Source organism: Panthera uncia, chromosome B4 (assembly GCF_023721935.1).
Source record: "Panthera uncia isolate 11264 chromosome B4, Puncia_PCG_1.0, whole genome shotgun sequence".
In the NCBI taxonomy this organism is placed as follows: domain Eukaryota; kingdom Metazoa; phylum Chordata; class Mammalia; order Carnivora; family Felidae; genus Panthera; species Panthera uncia.
The window spans coordinates 50,145,793-50,166,969 of NC_064809.1; the positions used below are offsets into that span (position 1 = coordinate 50,145,793).

Here is a 21,177-nt window from a genome sequence, read left to right on the forward strand (position 1 = left end):
GATCCATTCCTTTCCATTAATGTGTAAAAATGTTCTTTCCAGCATTTTTACATATTAATACAAATATATAATTTTTCTTTTTGAGTGTATAGATGTTGCTAGGGTTTGTTCTATTCCTGAAAAAGTCTGAAAAAAAAAATACATCCTTCTTCTTTGTTACCTTCAGATTTGTTTTTTTATCACTCTTTTGAGAGAAAACAAATTAAAACACCCCTGGAACTTGTATAAGTGGTATTTTTGAGTTAAATCTATTGCTACCAATGTAAATTATTTCAGAGAACAGCAAGATAAATGGGCTCAATAGTATGATTTTTCTCATTATTATCATCACAATCAGTGCATTTTTATTAATGACCCAACACGTATGGAGCATGGTGCTAAATCCTAAGAATTAAAAAGAGAGTATAGAACAATTCTTATCTTCAGTTGATTTATTCACTAGTTGAGAATGATGGCACATATATAAAAACGATAAATTCTAATAAACACTAGCATATCCTAATTGCCCAATGGAGTCAGCCAGTCAATGCCCTTAGAGTTCAGAGAAGTGATTAGTAAACATTGGGGTTGTAACCTTTAAAAGCATTTGACCACATTTTGAAGGAACTCAAACTCTGAGAAGAGAAGCTGTTCCACGTGGGGGTTACAGTGCTCACAAAGGTGAGAATGCACATGACATTTTCAGAATAAAAATAATCAGTGAGTCAGCCAGAGCAGTTTATTCAGTATTACAGTAGGAGAAAAATCTCATGTTTGGCTAGCTTTGGCTATCTAGATAAGCAGTATGGACCTAAGAGAGGCCCATTGGAAATAGAAAACCATTTAAAGTTTTATAACAAGTGAATTTAGAAATAATTTAGGGAGGAGGCACCTGGGTGGCTCAGTCGGTTGAGCATCCAACTTGGGTTCAGGTCATGATCTGGCAGTTTGTGAGTTCAAGCCCCACATCTATCTCAGGCTCATTGCTGTCAGCCTGTCAGCGCAGAGCCTGCTTCTGATCCTCTATCCCCCTCTCTCTGCCCCTCCCCTGCTTGTGCTCTCCCCAAAAGAAAAGGATATTTTAAAAAGAAATAATTTAGGGGAATTTTTAAGGTATTACTATGAAAAATATTAATACCAGCATGGGATAATTATGGCCTAGACTAGCTAGATGCAGAAGAAACTAAAAACAGGCATAATGCTAGAGCCATTAGGATAGAAAAGTCCACTGAACTTGGCAACTGATTAGATATAAAGATAAGAGACTACTAGGAGCTTATTATTCAACTGTGCTTGTATCAGGGATTTATAATGAATGAGCCTGCCCTCAACCAAGTACATAATATAGAATCCCACTGAGAAGAGTGTGATAAACTCTACAGGAGGCTACAAAGTAGCTGAAACAGCTTTCCAGGTAAATCAGCCCTTGAGTTTTGACTTCAGAGATCAGTTGAATTTTGCCGGATGGGAAAGGGGGGGGAAATTCGATGAAGAGGGCAAAAGAGGGGAAAATATGACTCGAAATTTTAGATCTACATGATTGGAGAAAGATAATAACACAAACCATGATAGAAAAGTCTAGCAGCAGAGATGTTTTAGTTGGAAAGATAATTCAGTTTAAACATTCTTCAAAAAAAAATATGTACAGGATGTTCACCAGTCTGGAGGCATTTGGGACATCTCCATGAACGAAACAGGCAAAAATTTTCTGCTTTCATGGAGTTTACATTCCAGTATATGGAAATAAATACACAGTTAGAGGTATAGTGTTCACCAAAGAATTTTGTTTCATTGTGATGTTTGTTTCTTTATTTCTTTCTGTTTTCATTCGTACCAATAATATAAAATACACACAAAAGAAAGAAAGCATGGGTGACTAGTATCTGACTTAAGTCATCACTTAGGCTGCAAAATGTTCCAGGTAACTCTTTCCTCTAAGACTTCAAACTGTCCTCAAACTGACCTTGATGTCTACAAGCTTCAGACAAACGGCTTAGTAATTGAGAGCAATAAATTTGAATCAATCACATTTAGTTAGGAGGAAGTAGTGTAAGTGTGCTAAAACAAGCTGACCTTCTAGCTTTGCATTTTTATTGCACCCTTTCTGCTCTTCACCTGCACTTGATGTTATGGTGGGATCTTCTGACCTTAGCAGTACTTCAGAAGATGTGTCTGGACTACAGTTCTTACTAGGTCTTACTGCTAGATTGCTCAAAGGGAGAAAATTATAGGAAAAATATTTGCAGGTCAGAAATAAGGGTTTTGAGTGACTAACCTTGGAAGTGAAATTTTTGTTGCAATTAAAATGCTCAGTTTAACTTAAGAAAAACTATGTAAAACATTACATTTATGCATTACATTTCAAGCTGCTATCAAGGACAGTTGAGAGATATTAAGTAATACCAATTTTTTTCTTGACACTGTAGCTGCATAGTATTCATTTCACCCTTCAGTAACCTAATATGCTGAAAAGAGACTGGACATTAAAGACTTTAAAAGTTTCCTGATCTCCATAGCATTGGGAGCCAATCTTCAGAACTCTCTCCTGATTGGTTGAAAGCATTCAGTTTGTTTCCATACAAAAAGATTTTTGGCTTTTGTTTATTTATTTATGTACTTGTTTTTTCAATCAGTTACTGTAAGTAGTTCCTTCAAGTTTTATTTATTTTTTGATGTTTTTATTTATTTTTGAGACAGAGAGAGACAGAGCATGAGCAGGGGAGGGGCAGAGAGAGAGGGAGACACAGAATCTGAAGCAGGCTCCAGGCTCTGAGTTGTTGGCACAGAGCCTGACGCGGGGCTCGAACTCACAAGCTGTGAGATCATGACCTGAGCTGAAGTCGGACGCCCAACCGACTGAGCCACCCAGGTGCCCCGTTCCTTCAAGTTTTAAATTATGCATATTGATTTTTTTCTGAAAACATATTTATTTAAAATTAATTTTTCTCACCAAAGCCCCAGTTATATCTAATCATGTCAAAGCAGCATGTCAAAATCACGTCAAAACAGTATGATGCCAAAAGTTATCTCTAGGCACTTCCCAGGAGCTTGGAGATAATTGAATCTAATTCTTCTGATGGAACAAGATGATGGCAGTCTGAGGAGCCCATCTGAGGATTAATTGTTTCTGGAATAGATTTTCAAATGCTAAATACTTTCATAAATTTAGTTCAGTAACAAACATTTATTAAGTGTCTAATGGGTGCTTAATCTTACAACAGACATATGAAGTCCAAAATTGAATAAGGCAGTTACCCTCAAGAACTTCATATTCTAGTAATATTTAGTCTTATTAAATTATTGTTATTTATTTATTGTAAGGTACTTTAGATTTCTGGTTTTTCATTATGACCTAGCCAAAACTCATTTAAATATATTATATCCCATTTTTAATTATATAAGCTATCAGGTCTCCAACTGGTAATAATTTTCTTAGCAAAATGTACGGCAAAGAGTTTCAAGATTTTAGCTATCCTACAATCCTTTATAGACGAGAAAGCTAACAATTCTGACTTAAACCCAAGTTTCCAAGGAAATCTAGTTGAAAGGGCATTTTACTTCAGTTCATATGAGAGTAGAGAATGTGGAAAAATAATTTGGTGCTAATTATCATCTTAATTGATTGTGAGATTATTATTTTATCTTACGTGCTGGGGTGAAATTCATTCTCTCTTCTCCCTGACATTTCTCATGGATTATTCCATACCATTAATAGCTTAATAGATCTATATACTTTGTATTAGTTTTCCAGATCAAGAAATTCGTAAAGTGGCAGTTCAACAATTAGACAACCTCTTGAATGATGAACTACTGGAATATCTCCCACAGCTAGTTCAGGTAAGAACCACAGAGTTGCCAAAGGATTCCAGGATTTTAACCAATAATTTTTTAAAAAGAGTTTCCAGGACACCTGGATGGCTCAGTTGGTTAAGTGCCTGACTTCGGCTCAGGTCATGATCTCATGGTTCGTGATTTCGAGCCCAGCATTGGGCTCTGTGCTGACAGCTCAGAGCCTGAGCCTCCTTCAGGTTCTGTGTCTCCTTCTCTCTCTGCCCTTTCCCCGCTCATGCTCTGTCTCCCTCTCAAAAAAGGAATAAACATTTAAAAAAAATTTTAAAAAGTTTCCACAACAGACGACATAAAAGTGATATTGTAATTTGGCAAGCCAGGAGCTAAACTATAGCTCATGTGTCAACATGGGTAACATAGAAATTCTTTAGCCCAAATTGGTAGTTACAAAAAAGGTATATAAAAGCCAAAAAAGAATTTTTTTAAAAAACAACTTCACTTATTAATTAGAACTGGAAGGGGGGGGGTAGAAATGCTGGTGATGAAATCTTTTCATCTACGTAGAACAATTAAAAATTAATCAAATAAATGTTATGTGAAAAACAGTCTTTTACTCATAACATATGTGTTTCTTGCCTTTGCCTTAGGATATTCTAATATTGATTATGAACCTATAAAAGTAGTTTAATAAGATAATACTCTAACTCTGCCAACAGATACTGCATTTTAGCCACAACATTAAATATCACAATGTTGGAGTAATTTTAGAAAATAATATAAATTTATATAGAAATATGAGCAAAGACTGATTTAATCTGAATATTTTGAACTATAAACAACTATACATCTTACAAATGACCATGTAATACCCAAACTACAAACAATATTTTTTTTTTCCAAGTTGACTATGAAATAAGGGCTGAATAGGTAGTTCAAATATAATGGTCTTGATGTTTTTCATTTTTGTTTCATTTTTGTAACTCAGATGTGTTCTTATCTGAAAGGTCTGGTTGTAATTGCAAGCTATTTTAAATGCCAAGTGCCTCAGCTTCTGAACATTTAGGACAGAAAACTTTGAAAGTAATAGGGAAAACCTCTATCAGTGACTTGAATACCATATTGCTTTGCACATGGAATATATACTTCTCTGAAGGACTCCTAGGGAGAGAGCTGGTTTAGAAATAGTTGTACCATAGAGTTACTTCTACCAATCCTTATAGTTGTGATTTTTCTATACTTACCAGGATAGTGTGGTGAAAATAAAAATTAATCTAACTTGTAGGAACACTATTTATCTCATGGCTCATGAGTATGGGCAACATGCTCTATCTTACCCTAATCAAAAAAAATAAAATAACCTTTTACAAAATTTTTTGAAATGACAGTCTGAATCAATACACTTGGCATCAGGAATATTGCTGAGAGCCATAAACCTGCAAGTCTAAATTCATAAGACAAGGTGCACACAGGATCCAACAGCAAATGCACAGAAGTACAATTAGGAAGCACTGAGTTACTCTCTAATTAAAAATGAAGATTATAGGGGCACATTGGTTAAGTGTCTGACTTCGACTCAGGTCATGATCTCACAGTTCATGGGTTCGAGCCCTGCATCAGGCTCTGCAGTGTGTGGAACCTGCTGGGGATTATTCTCTCCTCTTTGCTCTCTGTTCCTCCCCTGCTTGTGCTCTCTCTTCTCTCTCTCTGTCTCTCTCTCTCTCTCAATAAATAAATACATACATACATACATAAGTAAAAACTTACAAAAATTAAAAAAAAATAAAAATAAAAAAATAAAAATGAAGATTATAGGGGCACCCGGGTAGCTCAGTCAGTTGAGCATCCAACTTCAGCTCAGGGCATTATCTCGCAGTTTGTGAGTTTGAGCCCCACATCCAGCTCGCTGCTGTCAGCCTGTCATCGAAGAGCCCGCTTCCTGTCATTGTAGAGCTAGCTTCCCATCCTCTGTCCCCTTCTCTGCCCCTCCCCCGCTTGCACTCTCCCAAAAGTAAATAAATATTTGAAAAAAAGTGAAATTTATAAAATGATTTGAGGTGGAAAGAAATGGCTAGAAAAATAAAATTAGGAAGAATTTTCAAAACATTTATTATAGAATTTGCCATTAAACTTCCACATTCTCTCCTGCCTTCAAAAGTTTAAAACAATAAAAACTCTTGGGCACCTGGGTGGCTCAGTCGGTTAAGCGTCTGACTTCGGCTCAGGTCATGATCTCATGGTTCGTGAATTTGAGCCCCGCATAGGGCTCTGTGCTGACAGCTCGGAGCCTGGAGCCTGTTTGGATTCAGTCTCCCTCTCTCTCTGCCCCTCCCCTGTTCACACTCTGTCTCCCTCTGTCTCAAGAATAAATAAACATTAAAAAAAATTCAAAAACATAAAAACTTTTGAAACAAAAAATTCTACCCCATTGGTTATTTTCTTGAAGTGTGTTATTTTATGTATTATCTTGTGAGCATTATGCAGGATATATTAAAGCAATAAGATAAAACTGTAAGACCATAACAAAAACAGGACATATTGTTCATAGACAGAAAGCAATTAAGACACAGACCCAGAAGTTACTGCAAACCACAGGTCAACACCATGTGGGTAGGTTCCAAGAACATTTCATAATAATGCAGTGTGCACCAGAAATATTGCCTGCCTCCCTCCTAGATGGTGAGGTAGCATTTAGGGGAAAAATTGTATCAGTACACAGAGTGATGCTTTATAGTTTAGAAACAATGAAGCAATTTAAGAGCAGCAAGTAGTTATTGCATCAAGAAGAAATAATTGGGAAATCTAAAAAGAAAAGCATGGAAGTAAATTCCAAGACACCTCTCTTGCTCATGTGCTTATATGATATACGATTAGGTCATAAACACAACTTATGACCTAGTCAGCCCAGTATTAGCAAGTAAGTGAAAGAAAGCCATAGCTGCAGTTTAAGACAACATACATTATGGTCTTTATACATTCAGACAGCATCAAGAATTTATGCAAATTTGCTGAAATCATCTTTGGCACTCTTATACCTTAGGAATTTATAAACTTTCTCATCCTTGAGTATGGTCAGCATATTGAGGTATTTCTTCCGGTGTGTATCTGAATGCATGTTGTGCCCACTTTTATCTGTTGTCTGTACTATAGTATAGGACCTGGCTTAAATTCTGCACTATAGTATGTAATCTGGCTTAAATTCTGTGTATGAGTGTCTGTGTGTGTGTGTGACTTAAATGGCTATAGAGCAGCTAAAGATAGAAGCCTTGCCTCTTAAGCAGGGATGGAAACTTTTATCAAGAGAGCCTGGTTTTCACTTTCACAACATATTTGAATTTCTAGGATGATGATGGGGCCCAGGTACTGTACTGCGTACTGATAGTGAGGTCCCTGCAGAGTACAGGTGGAAGTCTGAATTAGGTCCACAGGATATTAGGGGCTGCCATTGCTGTCTGTATTTTCCACCAGGTTGGGAATCCTAGAAACTCCTAAAGAGCTGTTCAGAGTGGAGATGAGGGAAAGGATTGCGGGATGGGTGGCTTAGGGTGGCAACAATCAGCTTTGAAACCTCTAAGTAACGTGTCAAGTTCTGCAGGTTAATACTGACATATCCATTGGTGATTTCAGCTAAGGCTTTGAATATGGATTAATTTCATTCCCCAAAGAAGACAAATATCTATTGTTTAATAGTGACATTTTTATATCTAGGACACTAATCATGATATTATTTACTTTTGTGGGTTCCAGGATTCTCCTAGGCATGGTTGAACTCCATCAACCAACCATCTGCTCTATTTATTATCCTGTGATACTAAAGCATAAATAAGAAAGAGACTACACAAATCCAAATTGTGTGGTGTGTGTTTTATGTTATTATACACCAGCTAATAAGGTTATCAAATATGATATTAACATTTTGTTAGGATGTTTATGCTGTTTCCCCTTGTCTTTTCTTAAGCCTCTTAAGTCCCTTTGTAGTCTGCTATAATTTTGCTACTGAGAAGAGAAGTAAGTAATTATATCTCTTACTTCAGGCTGCCAAGTTTGAATGGAACCTTGAAAGTCCTCTAGTACAACTCCTATTGCACCGTTCATTGCAAAGCATCCAGATTGCCCATCGTCTTTACTGGTAAGATTAACTAAAATAGGACAAGATGACTTTTTTTTTAATTGTCAATTTCTCTCCATAGAGCTTTGGAAGAAGTGGAAGATTTCTTCCCTTGTCATTGATATAAACCTCTACTTAAAACTCTGCCAAAGTTGAGTGTTTGTCAAGGTTATTTTTATTTATGAGTATAATTTAACTGTCATTGTCTTCAAATTCTCCCCTTTGTACAGTTGCTTCTGTTTACATCCAATCAGAATTTTAAATCTGGATGATAGCTTTCCTGTAGTTTTAAATCACCTGTGCTATTTATGGTCATATCTATTCATTGAAGATTTCAGTATAAAATCTACTTATGAGATAGTGGATGTTTGGGAAGAATGTGTGCTTTAAAAGTAATTTTTGTACCATTCAGTGGTAAATAGTGAAGGCTAACATATACTTGGTGTTGCAAATCCCTAGGGTACTCAACTTTTCTCCAAACATAAATTTTGAATGTTGTTAGTGGAGAAATAAAACTTAAGAGATATTATCCTCCATTATCTTCTTCCATTATCACCTATTCTTGATCCTATTGAACACGATGTTCATTGGATGCCATACTTCCTACTTTTATTACTAAACTTGTGGACTCACCTTCATAGTAAAACTTTTAATTACAAATATCAATGATCCACAAATTAAATAGACCTATCTTTTGTCCTCACATATGTATGGCAGGCATCATTTACTAGCTTCAATTGCTAGTGAAGAACTTTAATTAGTAGAAAAAAAGTCTAACTTTTGAGTATGTTTTTCTGCTTCGAGGAATGTTACCCATATTGACACCACTCTTCCCATGAAAATAACTCAAGCATTTCATAGCAAAGTAGAGATACAAGAAACTATCAACCACCAGTGTTTATTCTGATGTTCATTTTTATTTTAAATACCTAATATAAAAAGCAGAACATTTTCCTCTACTATGTCAGTATAGTGAGGCATCACACACATGACCAGCACTGGGCCAGTCACTGAATAGACTCTTAGATCAAGCTCTAAATGAAGTCTTACGCTCCTCAGTTTTTCAATCAGCTGCTACCTAGCTAGGGGAAGTTAAGTAGATACACTTGGTGGTCCTCTGCACTCATAGTAAAACTAGAACTCAGTCAAACTCAGTGGTTATTTCCTTTAAAACTTCACTTATTTTTGTGCTTTTCACTTTTTTTGACATGTGTTTATGAAAATTAAAGCATGTTAAAAAGTGACATGACCTGATAATGATCTTGATTTAAATATTTGAACCAAAATATAATATGTATATAAAATATAATTCAAAAAGATATCTTTAAAAAGTAGAATAAAATATTAAGGACTTCTCTACTAGAGTAATGATTGTTGTAATACATGTGCCCCCAAAGTAAGTCCTTCATTTGCTAAAGTAGCATGAAAATTGGAGTCATTTGAAAGGCAACAGTGAATGCAAACAAAGTTGTAAATCAGTGTCATACTTGGAAGTTCACAATAAATTTAATTATGTCACTCTTTCCAAAGAATTGCGAGGAAGGTCTTTCTCTGTATAATTCTCACCCTAATGAAGAAAAGAAAGACAAAAAACAAAGCCCATTTCACCTCTCACTGATTCAAAAAGAGAGTAATATAGAAGGAATAGAAAAGAACATAAATTACAAATGAAATGTTTATTCTTGAGTGCTTAATTTGTAAGAATATGGGAAGAGGAAAATGAAAACAAGGAGGGAGATTTTAAAATCCCTACATCCTTTTAAACCTTAAATTTAAAAAGTATCAGGAAAAATATCCTAAGCATGAAATAATATTAATCATATTTAAAACATGGCCTGGAGTTTAAAAAAATACCTTGCACCTAGCATCAAGCTTAGGGAATATTTGTATATAGAATGTTTGAGTTAAAGTGTTAAAGATGCAGCTCAGACCCTCCATGATACACTTAAACAAATAAATCCGTACAATTTAATGATTTTATTTTTCACTTGGATGAGCTCTCACTTCCTCAGATTCAGCATGTTCAACATGGAACTCAACACCTTGCCCTGCTCACCCAGGGCTTGGATCTTCCCTGTTCCTCACTAACATGTCCAATTGTTTACCAAGCCCTGTAACTCCGTATCTCTTACATAGCTCTATCACCTGACCTAAGATGAGCATTTCTCTGTTTAAGGTAAAGATTTTAAAATATATGTTGTTTTTGTTTTTTAATTAGAGAATCAGTATGCTATAGGATCTGTCGTAAATTGCGCAGCAACGCTGCCATCTTTCATACTCTTAAGTCTGACTGAATAAGCCCCGAGAGAGAGAACCAGTTTGAATCCAAATCTGTGTGGTGGGGAACCATTTTATAACATGGATCCCTTATAAATTGTTACTTAAGTCACATGTTACAAAAATCTGAAAGTGTTCCCTTCAAAGTATAGGGAAAGCCTGAGGTGAAGCTCCCATTTTCAAACTCTAAGTGCAGCAATTTTGTTTCTATACAGTACTCATACTAATCTTTGCTAGTATGGTACGTGGTGTTTGAAAATATTCAATAAATTATTATTGAATGAATGAATGGGATTAACTTGCCTGGGTCCAGCTGTGCACATGCAGACTTGTGACAGAAGGGGGCAGAAGAGGGCTGCTTGAGGAGTCAGTCAGACTTGATGTCAAACCAGAGCTGGCAAGGAAGGCTACGGCAATTTCAGGGGATTGATGCCTATCACTAGTAAAGTCAAGACTGGATTGAAGGGAGAGTGTGAGTGGAAGTCACGAATTAGGGCTCAAAGAACAAGTTGTTTCAGCAGTGTCTGCTGGTCCTGAATGACTTAAGACAATGGTATTTCTGGCACCACAAGGGGTTCCCAAGACAGCAACGGCATTGAAGGATCAAATCCTATGAGCTTTAATCTGCCACTCATAAAATTGAAATGATGCAAAATCTACCCATTCATTTTCTAAACACTCAGTCCTAAACTTTTCTCCTCTAGAATTTTGGGGTAATTTCTCAAAGGAGGAAATACTCTAAATAAAGCAAAATAATGTGGACATGTTGCATCATGTGATTTGAAGTCACACATGTCCCTCTCACCCCTTCTCCTAAATATATCACGCCTGATACCTGAAATTTTATCATTAGTGAGTCATTCCTTTAGGTTAAGTATTGTTCCCTCCCAGAAGTTTTCTTCTAATGTGTATGTATATATGTGTATATATGTTCAGATCATAGTGCTTGTGATGAATTAGGTTAGCATTTGTTCATTTATGTGACAAACATTGAGATACTAGACACCGTTGAACTATTAAGGATAAAACAGAACAGTCCTTGCCTAGACAAGCTCACAGGCTATGTGGTGGGAAGAAACTAGAAGGAGAGATCTGACAACAAATTCTGTCCACCTTACAGTAATCCATCCAAAATGTAACGACAAGGTAGAGAGACAGGGCTGGCCATCAAGTAAATAAAAAAGCCTAAACGTGCACTCCCATTCTGTCAGAGTTAAATATCGATACGGGCATACAAATGTATACACAAAGGAGGTAAGTGCTCTCTACTTTGGTATCTGAAACACTCCCTGAAGAAAGAGTAAAGAGCTGTACTTTACGGAGTTATCACAGTGTAATAGAGCATGCATAATACAGAATCAATAGAAGGTTTTAAAGCCTCAGTCCTTTACTTTCTAGAATCATTACATTACTACTAATTCACCTTTTACTTTTACAATGTAATGAATAATAAATTATTGCTTTACTTTTTTTTATAAGGTAGAGATATGGCTTGCTGTCGTTTAATATTGATCTCTTATAATCGTCTTTCATGTATTGTTCTCAGAAAAGTATACACAGGATAAAATCTCTCCAATAAAGCAATTTGCTAAGCTAACAATAGCTATTCTTTACCTCAACCAACCTGAAAAAAAGTGATGGATATTTTTAAGAAAGTTTACGTTTTATGTTATAATCTGTAAAATGCATTAGCATAATTTTCTAGTTAAGGCACAATAAAGGAACAGCTGGGTTTTTTTTTTCTGTTTTATTTCTATTTTATGTTAAGTCTTATATAGTTCTTTAAATAAAAAGATTTTAAAAACAGAATGTAATTTTAAATTATCTTATATCATTTGTGTTATTATTATTATTATTTTAATGTTTATTTTTGAGAGAGAGAGAGAGCACAAGCGGGGGAGGGACAGAGAATGAAAGGGAGACACAGAATCTGAAACAGGCTCCAGGCTCTGAGCTGTCGGCACAGAGCCCGATGTGGTGTTTGAACTCTGGAACGGCGAGATCATGATGTAAGCCGAGGTCGGACACTGAACCAACTGAGCCACCCAGGTGCCCCATTTGTGTTATTTTTTTTAAATTAAATACATATGAAAATAGAATTTTAGAATCTTAAACAAAGTTCTATCTCAAATCAATACAATAGCCAGGAATAAAGGTCAACCTTAAATTTATCCATAGTTTAAATTGTTTCCCCTTCAAATTCTTCTATTTTGTTTTTTTTAAAAAGTCAAGAGCTATAAAAATGAACATTTTGTGCATACATACTGACCTCAAATGTTGTAACTTAGACAAGATCTGGCCTTTGGGAACTGAACTTTCTAATCCACTCTCCAACAATTTTCAGTAGAATAGACACTGCCATTGTATCACTGCTTCCTTAGATAGTAATCTGGTGTCCCTATAATAATATCAGTCTTCCTCTGTCATCGTTAATGCTAAAGATTTGGGGCAAGTCCTTGAAAAACAACACTATGCTGCTTAATTTTCACTGTTTCCCAATCAGACTGCAGCCTTAATTTAGCTAACAAAATATATGGTCAACAAAAAGGCATTCTGTTTAGTAATTGTCTTTGTCTTTTAATAATATTTGAATTTGGCTTCCAAAATAAATAGACTAATAAATATTCATAGAGTTATAGGATTTGGGAGTCGAATGGAACCTTAGAAATCAACTGCTATAGCAGTTTTTTTTTACCCAGTAAAGGATTTCAACAAGTGATTCTTCCAATTACAATTATCTAGCTAGCTAAAGAATTGAGATTAAAATATCTTTTTTTAATGACATCTAATACCCAATTCAGGTCTCTTGGCAATTCAATATCTACTTTCAAAGAAAGTACAACTCAAAGAATTCATAAAATGTTTGTTTGTCTTTCTATCTATAATTAGGTACTCATTAAAATACTAAAGGAGTGGCTTTTCCTTAACTTTAAAGCAAAACTGAAAAGAAAACAATATCGTAAATTGAGATCTCTATATCTAATACTCAGAAGTTTTAGGTATGAGCATGACTCACAAGTACTATCAATTATAATATTAATTAATAAGTGTGTGTAGTAAGCTCCAAAAACACTGTATACTTGAAGGAGTTTTGAAGGAAACAGTAGGTTTTTTCCACAATTTTTCTTATGTGGTTCCTGATTCATACCTAAAACATTAAATCTGTTCTCTTAGTTTTACTATGAAGCCATGAGTGATAAGAAAACAATTTCTGAATAATTTTCTTAGTCTCAGTTTGTACTTATTGTTTAATACATACTATATAAAAGCAGGACTTTATATTATAAAAAACCAAGACTCAGTTTTTTCAAAAACACTATTTACTTAAGCAACCAGCAATATGCTAATGCAATTCAAATCATCCCATTTCATCAAGTTAAATGAGTTAGAAAATAAATTCCCATGCTCCAGTCCAGAACTTGGCAATAATAAAATATAAGCAAAATTCATCTTTAGTTTCCTTCTAAGTAAAACACCCAGTAAGCAATTAGACATAGAAGCCTAAAAAGCAGGAGAAAGATCTGGACTGGTAACAGAATGGGAATGTAGTAGCACATTGATAGTACTTGCCGGGCTTCCATCTTATGGTTCAGTTGTCCCCCGAGTTTGGAGTTCTCACTCAGATTCCCTGTACCTATATCCAGAGTTTTTAAAAAAGAGAGAAAACCAGAGCATCATATCAAAAGTATTTTCAGGTGCCAGGTCTAGAGGCATGCCACTTTTGCCTACATTTCATAGGCCAAAATCAGTAACAAGGCTCTACCTACATGCAAGAGAATATAAGAAAGTGGACCAAGTATCTAGCTATGTACAGAAGCAAAATGCTGCTTGATCTGGTAAACCCACAGCATTGTCTGCCATGGAGGTGAAACAATGTGGATGACTCAAGAAATTTGTCCATCAAGAAATTTGGCCAAGAGAAAGAGGACATGGAAGGAAAACCAGTATGCACCCTCATATATATTAATTGGCTTTCTTTTCAAAAACTAAGATTAATCTCAACAGACAAAAAAGACTGTTGCCTAACTACCTGATTAAGAATCATCATTTTGGCAGACATCCTCTAAAAATGTCTTTTGTCCAACAATTCTGTATTTCCAAGTTGATTTAACATATGGGTATATTTTTAAACCATTTTATCTAGACAGATCATTATTAAGTTTTTTATGTAGCTATGCTGGGTAACTGGTGTCTCAGCCCAAGAGGTCCAAAACTGAATTAAATATCCCTATGCTCCCTTTCTTTTTCAATCCTTGCCCACACTGTGTCCAAACCTCGTTTTTTATATTCAGTATCCTGGTTAACAGCCACTACCAAGATATCCAACACAGAACAATTATCCAATCACCTTCCTCATTTAATTAGTCCTTAAGACCTAACTATTGCTTCTCCTAACAATGTCTTAAATTTGTCTCTTTTTCATTTCTATGCCTAGCACCTTAGCTCAAGCCTTTTTACCAAGCTCAAGTCCAGTATTACCTACTTGGACTATTGCAAGTAGAAGGCCTTCTAATTTTTGTTTGTTTTTTTCCTCCTCCCCCTCCTTTCCCTCCTCCTCCTCCTCCTCCTCCTCCTCCTCCTCCTCCTCCTCTTCTTCTTTTTCTTCTTCTTCTTCTTCTTCTTCTTCTTCTTCTTCTTCTTCTCTTCTTCCTCTTCCTCCTCCCCTTCTCCTTCTTCTCCTTCTCTTTCTCCTCCTCCTCCTCCTCCTCCTCTTCCTCCTTCTCCTCCCCTCCTCCTCCCTCTCCTCCTGTTCTTACCTATCTCCAGCCCATCCATACTCCACATGGCTCTTGGTATAATCTCTATGTAATACAATTTGATCCAGAACTCATAAAGTAGGGTATCGTTCCAGGGTAACACACAGATAGCTAGCATAATTCTGTAATTCCAACTAAATATGACCTTGAAATACATTTTCATAATTTCTGCTCTGCCTACTTTCTACCCCCATTTTGTATGGCTTTCTACATCCAAACATAGACTTCTAGTTGTTACTCAAATTTTCCGAGATCTTTCATGCCTTGATTGCTTTATACATGGCATTTCTCTTCTTGAAATGCAGTTGTCCTGTTGTTACACAGAGTCCTTTAGGACTCAGCTCAACTTTTTATCCTCTTTGAGGATGTCTCAGCCCTTGTACCCACTACCGATATAGTTCTTAGCATATTATATATTTTGCTTACTTCACCATTTACCTTTTCTTTAAAATATTTTGGGCTGCAAGTAACATAAAATGCTGATTTAACTGGCTTTAACAATATGAAAAATTAATTATCTCATATAACAAGAAGTTCATTAGTTGAGTGGTTCCAGAGTTTTTTATTGCAGCAGCTAACCAATTTTATCATAAACCCAGTTTCTTCGCATATTTTTGTTTCTCATTTCCAATGTGTTTACTTGTTTTGAGTCCAGATCATGGTTACAAGGAGACTGCCACAGGTGACACCATGTAGCAAAAGAAAAGGGGCCGATTCTTCCTCAATAAAAAAAATTTTCTTATAAACTTCATAGCAGAGTTGAGTTCCTTTAAGATTTGCCAGAATTGGGTCACATGTTATCCTGAGCCAATCACCTGATTAGATGGCAAGCAGGTAAACTGACTTAATTGGTTTAGAATATTTATAATATACCTCTAAACTCATCATCTTCCCTGAAGATTTTGATATCTGAACAAAATCTGATTCTTTTTCAGTTATGAAGGGAAAACTAGGTTTAGTTTAGATAAAACCCTATGTTCTCTTTCTGGATTGTGAGAGCCTACCTTAATCATCCATCCTTAACAGCAAACATTGCACATAGCATATGTAATTGGTATTTAATAAACACTGTTGAATGAATTTAAAAATTATTATGCCACATACATTTATACTGCCTACAGGTTAACTTTTCTTGACTACTGTACTTAAAACAGCATATAATTATGTCATATTACACTAAATGAGTCATATTATAGTAAAATCATATTATATTAAATGTATAAGTTGACCATTGGTACTCTAATAATCACTTTTGCTCTTTTTAAAAAAAAATGAACTTCCCTAGCTCTCTGTAATTGGGGGAAGTTGAGTTACATGACTTACCGATAAATATGATCCTTTGGAATAAGAGTTTTTGAAGAGCTATCACATGTTGACCAATGACTGGGTCTACAGTGTGAAGTGCTTTATATTGACTTAACTGCTGTTTCTTGAAACCCTGATTAAAAATAAAAAGTTATACCTAGTGATTTGATAAGAAGTGTTTTATGGGGAAATCTTAAGTTAGTAAAAAGCCACTTACTATCTTTTTAAAATATAATTTTCTATGTTGAGACTGTATGAGTTTTGGGGAATTACTGAGCAGTTTCTGCTTTTTGCTGGTTCCTGTCCTATTTTGGTTGGTTGGTTAGTTGCTTTTTTTTTTTTTTTTTTTTTGGACTGGGAAGATTGATAGTTTTTTGCTGTTGTTTTGTTTGTATCAGCTGGTGGGTAAGTCCTTTATTTTCAGGCTCTATTTTATTTTCTATGTTTGTTCATCAAAAGATCATTCTTTGGAAAGGTTGAATGGAGGTTTTTCTTGCTTTTCTTTTAACTCGATTTTCTATTTCATTTGTATTGTTGTTGTTACAAGAGAAAGACAATTATTTTGCTTTTCCTTGTCTAAAGAACTTCACATGTATTGCTTTTAGTGCAACAAAATCCAGACTTGGATATTTTAATCAAATACTTGTCACGTTTAATAACTTAGAATTCTTGCTTTTGTTTTGACATGTATGATTCATTTTTGACCAGTGACAAGTGAACAGCTTGCACAAATAATGCTCGTCTTTGCTAGAATCTGCCCGAAACACTAACCACTCTTGACAGATATGCCACATAATTATATGTTGCTTAGGTCTAGTCATCTGAAATTGTTAAAAGGAGGAACCTTAATGTACATGTCACTTTCTTTTTAAATTGGGAACTGTGTACTGATGTTTCCTAAGGTGGTATGAATGTCATTAATTTACCAAAATGGTGGGACTTTTATTATTTTATTCCAAGTAAAATTTACTATCACTTTTAGAGAGGATGCTGCTCAATAAACTGCTAACATAAATTGATTGAGGATTCTGAAATCTCACAACACTTAATCTACAGCTTCAGTAACTAAATGTTGTGAGGGTAATTTGAACAGATGCAAGAAAGTGCATGAGTATATTGAGGAAAGAGAGAGTTTTATGTTAGTCATCTACTCTTTCATTCATCTATTCTCTGATTCATCTATTTCATTCATCTACTATTTCATTCATCTATTCTCTAATTGAGTTCCTATTATATACATAATTTATGGCTCTTTTGTGAAAGAGATAGAAAATATAAGCAAATGCTAATAAACATGGTTTAAGCAACGTGTTTTTTTTAAGCTTCCTAGCTATTTTAGGCAATTACCACAGATATTAGAGTCTATTTTTCAACTCTGCTGTCTCAACAAGTTAATTTTAAACATTACATTCAGTGATTTTCAAATCCTCTTTGAGTTGTAAACCCAAGTTCAGCATATTCTTTCACAATTATTTGTTCTTGGAAATAGTTGTGTTAATCGTCCAGGGAACCCCTTTCCAGGACCAAGGAACTTCAGGAACTGAATTGAGGATAAGATAGTGACTTGGATAATCTTTGGAATATTTTACTATTCTTTCTATGCTATAAAGACCAGAATACTAAAGTTTATCAACTCTAATGTGGCTGTGACTTATAAAGTATCACTAAGAATTCTAACCATCTAACTCTGTGTCTTCAGTGTTCCTATCATGACAGGTAGAAATAATATAGTTAATGGCAGATACTATGCTAGTCACTTTTTCATATTATTTCACCGATTCTCAACACCTCCAACATGTCCATCTTTCAGAGGAATAAATTAGTACTTAAAGAGGCTAAGTGTACAATGCTATTAAGTAGAATAGCCAAAATTTGTCCCTGTGCCCTATATACTATGACCTTCCACCTCCTTAAATATTATGAAGGGTATATCAAAAAACAATAAAAAGCAGAATAATGCTTTTGGCGGGGGGAGAAACATACTTGAGTAGAAATTCCAACTCAGGTGTCTATTAGCTGTATAGCCTTAGAAAAATTACTTAACCTCCTGATCTTTTTAATAATCTGTAAAAGAACTATAATTATGCCTAACAGAGTTATTGTTAACTTAAACTGAGATCATGTTTATTAAGATCTTTAATATATATTTGGTATATCCAAAGGATATATATTTTTAATCAATTAGAAAGCATAAGAAGTATCCAAAAAATCCCAGTTCCCAAGGTCGTATCACAAATTAATAATTACATAGAATTTAGATCTTGGATTCTTGACATTTGACTCCTCATTCCTACCACTGTTCTTTCTTTGTTTTGTTCCAATTCAAAATTTAAAATTAAAGTTTAATAATAGAATCTGAAATGGGTGGAAGTGGGAGCAGAAAAGTCACTGTATAAACTAGTTTAGAGACTTGTTGAGCAAAGTATCATGAAACATTCTAAGTGTCAGAAAAGGTTGAAAATATGTGCATTTAGTTTCAGAGAAATTTGACAAAGGAATCTAGCAACATTCACAGATTACCTGTTGATACATGTTTTTACATTTCAACAGCCACCTTCTGTCTCACTCACATCACTCACTTGTCCGCTAGCACAATTCAGAAGAAGAAAATCTGTGTAAAAATTTTCATTAGTTCTTTAGTTATTTTAAAGAATTATGGCTATGAACTACAAATGCAAAATTGTACTCATGCAAGAAGTTGGGAACTTAAAAGACAAAGAACTTAAAGAACCCCTTTGGGGACCACACATTTTGTAGTATGCTTCAAGTAAAAAATATTCTTATTGAAAAAAAATAACTTTAATTGAGGGTACTCATTTAAAATAAAGCATATCAGAAGGGAGGTGGGTAGGGGAAAAGTGAAGTAGGTGAAGGGGATTAAGAGTACACTTATGATGAGCACTGAGTATGATGTATAGAACTGTTGAATCACCATATTGTACACCTGTAACTAATAGAATAATGCATGTTAACTATACTGGAATTGAAATTAAAAAAAAAAAAACCTTATTACAGATAAATAAATAAATAAATAAATAAGCAAGCAAACAAACTCCTTACCACAGGAAGAGAATGGATCTTGTGTTGCTAAACCTACCACACTAGGAAAGCGTTGTAGACCATCTAAGAAGAAAATAGAAACTCACTGAAACATCTCATGAACCAGGACAGAATTCATGATTCGTGATTGGTGGCTATCTTGGATTTTTCCATTATTAAGCTAGATTTTTAAATTTTGAATGATGTATCCCTTTGGTATAAACTACTTGTAATAAACCTTATTACTGAGCTTGTGAATACAGTGAGATAATTTTTTCTTTAGGTATAATGATAGACCTGCCTTTTATACAAGTTTCACTTCCAAGATCACACCTGGCAATTCCTGCCCATCTGACAATTTGTTAATGACAAATGATGATTGTATAGTTCTCCTTTCTCTTTCCTTTACCCAGGATATGTAGAGATGGTTATCTTCAAGAAGTCATTTGTTGTTTCTGTACATATATTATATTTAGGCCCAATTGGTGTCCCAACCTCTGGATAGCACTGTACCCGCCAGTTTTGGTGTTTTGTATTGAGGCAACTAGTGATCCCAGCTATGGGATCTGGTTCTGGTTAACTGACTTAAAATTCCTGAATCTCTTTTCCTCATGAATGAGGAAATGGAATAAAATGCTTACCAAAATACCTACCATGAGACCTGACACCTATAGCTACTCAGTACATATACATTGAATAAATCAATAATTGGAAGAATTGAAATTTTTCTGAGAGTGAAGTGACATAAAATTATGCAATATGCCTTGTGCAGTTCCTAGTCTTAACAGATGTTTCTCCTTCTGTTTTCTCTCTTTATCTTTCTTCTTTTTATTTTTTAATCAAATGATGGCACTTTATTTGTTGGAGTATAGTTTAAGAATGTTTTAATTAGCACTCCCCAACTTAAGTAAGTTATCAGATAAGTGGGCATAAATCTATAATTCTGTGATCGAATTCATGTACATTTCATCTAAGTGTAAATGGAAAAACCATGTAAGTGGGAAAAGTTCTGGGACACACTTCTAGTATTTCTCACCATCCCACATCTTGCCACCATTCTGGACAGTTTCATTTCTAAATGGAAGGATGATTCAGCTAAAAAAATGCCTCAAGAGCACTTTACATCCTATTTTACCAATAAATTTTAGCTCCTTCACACTTCAACAACTACTTTCCATGGCTTCATATTAAATCTTTTCATCACTAGGAATGGCTCTTCATTTGGAGTTTCAAACTCAGAAATATAATCTATTAGCCCTTTCACATTTTGACTTTATTGTACATGCATGCTCAATCTAGAGCTCAATGCCAACTTTTACGAAAGTTAAGTTAGCAAGTTTCCTAACTATTCCTTTATGTATCTTAACTAATTTCTTCCATCTCCCTCTATATCTACCAAATCACTTATAAAATCTCATGAGTCAGTACTCTCCATCTCCACTAAACCCTTAGCTCAGAACATCATGATTTCCTGATTAATACTACTATTATTTATTATTTCATCTGCCCAATTCAATGATTCTGCAGTGCTCATAAGATCAAGATCAAATTCATTAGTCTTATTCTATATAAAATATCCAATGGAATAAATTTTATTTTATTATCAGTGTCAGAAAAATTTGTGTTTCTCCAAAGCAACCAGTTTGTTTTTAATATATGAAAATGTTGGCTTTCTTAACTCACAGAATAATAGTTTACAGTTTAGAATCTACTTCACTGTGCCTAAATGCAAACTCTGGTTCTATTATTTATTAGGTGTCTGACTTTTGCAAAGTGCTTAGCGTTTATAAGACCAGTTTTCTCAGGCATTAAAATGAGGATAATAATAACATTTATTTTTAGAAGATTGTTGTGAGAATTAATGTAATGTGTAAGATTTGAGACCGTAGAGTTACATAGCCATGTGACTCAGAGAATCCAACCAGG

General features: G+C 34.8%; 1 protein-coding gene across 1 annotated transcript in view; it reads left to right on the forward strand.

The window, feature by feature from the left end:
- The window catches only part of PIK3C2G (phosphatidylinositol-4-phosphate 3-kinase catalytic subunit type 2 gamma), a 348,760-nt gene that overhangs the window by 148,592 nt on the left and 178,991 nt on the right, over window positions 1-21,177 (forward strand). Inside the window, exons 17-18 of the mRNA XM_049625158.1 lie at window positions 3,723-3,816; window positions 7,800-7,894. Coding sequence (XP_049481115.1) covers window positions 3,723-3,816; window positions 7,800-7,894 — 189 coding nt within the window. The remainder of the gene's footprint in view (window positions 1-3,722; window positions 3,817-7,799; window positions 7,895-21,177) is intronic.